General features: G+C 47.6%; 1 protein-coding gene across 1 annotated transcript; it reads left to right on the plus strand.

The window, feature by feature from the left end:
* The first annotated feature begins 2220 nt into the window (after nt 1–2220).
* On the plus strand, nt 2221–5201 carry LOC141545816 (dispanin subfamily A member 2b-like). The gene is made up of 2 exons (XM_074273095.1): nt 2221–2503; nt 4812–5201. Exons 1-2 carry the CDS (start codon nt 2345–2347, stop codon nt 4989–4991), a joined length of 339 nt encoding a protein of 112 aa, XP_074129196.1. The 5' UTR covers nt 2221–2344; the 3' UTR covers nt 4992–5201.
* The last annotated feature ends 247 nt before the right edge of the window (nt 5202–5448 follow it).

Raw genomic sequence — 5448 nt, forward strand, 5'->3', positions numbered from 1 at the left:
GTGTATGTTATTCTCTCTGTGAGCCAATTCTGATGACAGTAATGACATGTTCACTTATTCTCCTTACATTTCCCCTCTTCTTCTCTACTGTAAAAGCTTTTTCTTGCCTCTTTTGGGTGAGAATTTATACCTTTCTACCTCTCCCTTTCTCCTTTTCTCAGGACATTCTTCTCTCGACTTATTTTTTCAGATATCACCCCTTCATATTTAAGTCATACCTGTGTTCTTTGTTTACATATACTCCTAACTGCCCCAATAATGCGAAAGTGCTTGTGAGTTTCTAGTAAACAGTTTAATCTTATTAAATTCTTTATGATTTATTTCCCTTTCCTTTTTACTTTATGCTTCTCTAGAGTTTTGTTTTTGAAAGTCAAATTTTCTATTCAGCTCCTATCTCTTCATCAAGAATGCTCAAAAGTTCTCTTTTTCATTGAATATACATCTATTTTTTCCCTGAAGGATTATACTCAATTTTTCTGGTTAGGTGGTTCTTGGTTGTAATTCTAGTTCTTTTGGCTTCGAAAATATCATATTCCAAGTTGTCCAATTCTTTCATGTGAAAGTTGCTAAATCTTGTGTTACCCTGACTGTGGTTCCAACTTGGATTGTTTCTTTCTGGCTGCTTGCAATATTTTCTCCTTGACGTGGGAGCTCTGGAATGTGGCTATATTATTTCCTGGAGTTTTCATCTTGGGGTCTCTTTCAGGAGTTGATCAATGGCTTTTTTCAATTTCTATTTTAACCCCCACTTCTATAATATCTGAGCAGTTTTTCTTGACAATTTCTTGAAATATAATGTTTAGACTTTTTTTTTTTTTTTTTTTTGGTCGTGACTTTTAGGTAATCTGATAATTTTAATTCTTCTGGATGTATTTTTCCAGTGAGGTATTTTCCCCATTCTTTTGGCTTTTTGTTTCTTGATTTCTCATAAAGCTATTGGCTTCAATTGTTTGCTCAATTCGAATTTTTAAGGAATTCTTTTCTTTAATGAGATTTCTGTACCTCCTCTTCCACTTGTCTAATTCTACTTTTTAAGGATTTTTTTTTCCAGTAATTTTTATGCCCCCTTTCACATTTGGCTAATTCAAATTTTGTCAGTCAATCTCTTCACTGGCTTTTTTCTTTCTTTCTTTTTTAACCATTTGGCTTAGTCTGGTTTTAAGATGGGCTTTTTTCAGCATTTCATGTGTGTGAGAGTGCTCACAAAGATCCCTGTAATCTTCTTCTGACCCCCTTACTGCCCATGTGTTCTGTATGACCCCTGCTAACTCAGTGGCTCCTAATGCACACTCCAGGTTTGCTGGGTCTTTGTCCTGCTGACCTGCTAAGTGGTGTCTAGCTGGAGAATGATGTCACCCGGTCCTTTTGTGGGTTCTGCTGCTCCAGGACTTTTTTATGGCATTAATTAAAGGTGTTGGGAGGGGTTTTGGGGGAGACTTCAGGCAAGGTGCTTTTTCTCTGCCATCTTGATTCTACATTTGCTGTTTGGTGCTATCAGTAGGTTCCATAACAAATTAGACAAAATATTCCTCAAAAATATGTTTGTTTATACAAATGGAAGGCTATCCATAGGTGCCCACTTCCCAGGTTGGATGGAGTTCACTAAGAGTTAGGGTTCCAGCTCCAAGACACTAACTTCATTTTGAAAATGATTCATCACAGGACATCACCTCCATTTCACAAGAGAATCAAGGCCAGAGCACCCAGGTTTTCTAGCAGAGTTGAGATCGGAGTCCAGATGACCCTGGCTCACCTTCTCCTCCTTGTCTGTGAGATCCCAGGGCTTAGCCTAACAGTATTGCTTCTACTCTCCCTCACCATTTTCTTGATATCCTCACTGAGGCTGGGTCATTTGTCAAAAGATTCCTGGGCTAAAGAGCTATATTTAAGGGCTCAGTGGAGACTTGGGCCATGAATTCTAGGTGGGTCAGGGGGTTTGGCCTAGAGTCAGGTCTGAATGACTGCTCTATCCCCTTGACCAGGCACAGAGGAAAGGAGTCAGAGGTGACTAGGGGAGGCAGGGGCATCTGGAGTGGTTCTGTCCGGGGCCAGCACTCATGAATGCTCTGGGGTCCTGGAAGCTGGGGAACATGTGGTAAGGGGGGGTGAGTAAAAGAGAAACCGAGTGATAAAGGCAGGCAGAACCAATCTGCTTCCAGCTCCGCCCTAGTCCCTGCCTCCAGCAAGGTGTGGGGGGGCTAGACATCCTCTAACTCACAGGAACCCTCAAACTTCCCTGCTGAGTTCAAGGCTGCTGCCAGGTGCCCCAGTGTTGGAAGGAGCCCTATCCTGTGCGCCCCTCTGAAGCCGTCCAAGTTTGTCTCCAGGCCCGCTGGTCCAAGCCATGCCTGACCACACAGTCATCCCTATGCAGGATGGGGAACCCACCAAGAGGCTCACTTCGACCCCCCCTCGGGACTACCTGCTGCTCTCCCTCTTCAACATGCTGGTGCTGGGGAACCCTTGCTGTCTGAGCTTCGTGGCGCTCGTGTATTCGGTCAAGGTAGCTTCAGCAGCCTCAGTGCACATCAGGGGAGGGACACCTGGCTCCCCGGGAGAGGGACCCCTCGGCTGCGCGCTCCCCTTCCACTTTCCTAGTTCCACTCAGCTCCTTCCCGCCGATGTCCCGTCCTCCCCTTTTCTTCTTCCCCTTGATCCTTCTGCCGGTCTCTCCCCGCTTCTTTTCCCCTCTTCTCTCCTCGCTGCCTGCCTTCTTCCCGCTCTGTCCCTCTTTCTCCCCGTTCTTCTCATCCACCTCCTTCCTTCTCTTGCTCCAATCTCTCCTCCTTCTCTTTTCTTTTCCTCCCTCCCTCTTCTCATCCCCCACTGTCTTCCCTTTCCCCCTATTACCCAATCTTTCCCTCTCAGCAACAGTCCTTCTTCCTCCTTTCTCCTTCCAACCCCACTTCCTTTTCTCTCTTCAAGTTCCTTCCTTCACCTGCTCATTTCTTCCTGTTCTAGCCACCTCTTTCTCTCCTCTTCTCAGTCCTTAGTTCATCCTCTGAGGCCCCACTAACCTGTGGTTGCTTATCTCAGAAAATATTGAGGGTGGAGAGGAAGGCCCTGCATCTGCCCTGGCTTGGGAGACCTTCCAGCAAGACTCATTCACATTTGACCAAGGATAAGGACTGTACAATCCTTAAGGAAGGACAGAGCAGCAGGGGAAGAAAGAAGCTGCTTCTGGAACCAGTGACTGCTAGAGGGAGCAACAGAGGAGGTGGGGCTGAGGAAAGCCCCAGGGAGGCAGTGCTCCAGGGGGCCACTGCCAAGATAAGGGGTGTCCAGCAAGAAAGAGGTCGTTCAGGGAGGGGCAGACTGGGAAAAGAATAGAGATGGAAAAAGGCTAGAAACATTCAGGGAAGAGTGAGAGCTGTCAATGAATGGGAGATGTTTGTGAGAGTGAGAGTGTGTGTGTGTGTATGTTTTGTGTTTGTGTGTGTGTGTTTGTGTTTGTGTGTGTTGGTGTGTTTGTGTGAGTGTGTGTGTTTGTGTGAGTGTGTGTGTTTGTGTTTGTGTGTGTTGGTGTGAGTGTGTGAGTGTGTGTGTTTGTGTGTGTGTGAGTGTGTGAATGTGTGTTTGTGTGTGTGTTTGTGTGAGTTTGTGAGTGTGTGTGTTTGTGTGTGTGTGTTGGTGTGAGTGTGTGTGTTTGTGTGTGTGTGTTGGTGTGAGTGTGTGTGTGTGTTTGTGTTTGTGTGTGTTTGTGTGTGTGTTTGTGTGTGTGTTTGTGTGAGTGTGTGTGTGTTTGTTTGTGTGTGTGTATTTATGTGTGTGTGTGTGTGAGTGTGTGTGTTTGTGTGTGTGTGTGTGTGTGTTCACTTGCTGCTCTTGCATACTTGTCTTGCATGGAGGAAGGAGGAAGAGGCAAAACTGAAAAGATGGACTAAAATGGGGTGGGGCCCGTGCCAATCTAACAAAACCAAACAAACCAACAAAGACCAAACAAAACCGAACGAAAACAAAATGGGCTGGTTTTGTAGCCATGTCGGGTCCTTAAGCAGAGTTCTGAGCATCTCCACCTGCCACAGGTGCAGGGGGAAGAGGGAGAGAGGAGCTCAGAGTGAGCCTGAAGTAGGTATGACTGTGTGAATGGAGGGGTCAAGGCAGAAGGACAGAGAAGACTTGGCCCTTGGCTGGATACTGGGGGAAGAATCAGAGGGGATGTGTTTTGTGCCTGGAGTTTGGCAGACCAGGTAGAGCCTCTGGATGGAGCCGTCCGGAAGGCAAAGAGCGGGCCTGCCTGGGGCTCAGGAGACGGGATGGGAGGGAGCCTGGAATGGGGATCTTGGACCCCTGGAAGTGGATGAGATTCCCATAAATCCCAAAGTACAAGAGACTTAGGAAGGTCAGGGCTAAGTCGGGGCGGGGGGAGAGGAGAAATGGGACACCTAGAAGGTAGCAAGAGGAAGAAGAACTAGGGCAGAAAACCACAGAGAGCAAGGCTGACAAATTGGGAATCTGGCTGAGTTGCCTAGGTGAGGCTGGAAGCCCAACAGGCAGGACCTCGAGGAGGGGCTGCTGACATGCTGCCCGGCCCACTCTGACTGGAGGCCTGGCCACTCCTGAGGACACTGCAGGTTAGGCTGGGGAAGTGACTGAACAGACCAGCTCACAGTCCTTTTTCCTTCCAGGTTTAAATTTTTTTTTCCCTTCCTATTTTCCCAATTCTGACCTTTCCCCAGAACACCAGGCTCTGCTCTCCAGACAAGTCAAGTCCCCCTGGGAAAGAGATGGGGAGACTGAGGCTTCAGGGCTCCCATGTGCAGGAATCTCACTCTTTGCCTTTTGGTTTGTGTCTCTGTTTCTGCTCCTAGTCCAGGGACCGGAAGCTTCTTGGGGACATGGATGGGGCTGCGAGCTACGGAAACACTTCCAAACAGCTGAACATTGGCGCCGTTGCCCTGAACGTGCTGGTCCTTATCATCAGCTTCGTCTTAATTTTTGTTTATGTGATTCCTGCGCTTCGGTACATGGCCAGCCATCAGGGGCCTTAGGCTCCCACCCTTCCCTCCTCGGGAATCCCTGCATCCTGTCCCAGTCCTGCTTCCATAGATACCCACAGTAGGCACATCCCCTCCACTAGCCCTACTCCCTTATCTCAGTGGGGCAGCCCCTATGGCTCTTCCCTCCCATAGATGCCCAGAATTCTCAGTGCCTGGAGCAGAGTGGGTGTTAAATAAATCAGTGATTCGGTTTCTGCCTCAGTCCTGTGTATCAAAGCCTCTGCTTGCTAACAGTTTCTTCTAAATGTTGAATGTGGCTAAAATAATTGAACAACTACAATGTGCTGTCTGGGAGGGTCAATAAAATAGAACCCACTGGGGTCATGATCCAGGCTTCTAAGGGGGGGGCAAGGCCTGAAGCCTCAGGGAGGTGGGACATCAAATAACATATCCAATAGTCCATTACATTGAGGTTTTAGAGAAGGGCTCCTGATGGGTGGTTCAGCAA

This window comes from Sminthopsis crassicaudata, chromosome 6 (genome assembly GCF_048593235.1).
Source record: "Sminthopsis crassicaudata isolate SCR6 chromosome 6, ASM4859323v1, whole genome shotgun sequence".
NCBI lineage: Eukaryota > Metazoa > Chordata > Mammalia > Dasyuromorphia > Dasyuridae > Sminthopsis > Sminthopsis crassicaudata.

Excerpts from the sequence above, each read along its gene's own strand:
- LOC141545816 (XM_074273095.1), top strand. The coding sequence starts at position 2,345 with ATGCCTGACCACACAGTCATCCCTATGCAGGATGGGGAACCCACCAAG. Across the intron at positions 2,504-4,811 it reads CGCTCGTGTATTCGGTCAAG|TCCAGGGACCGGAAGCTTCT; the intron begins GTAGCTTCAGCA and ends TTCTGCTCCTAG.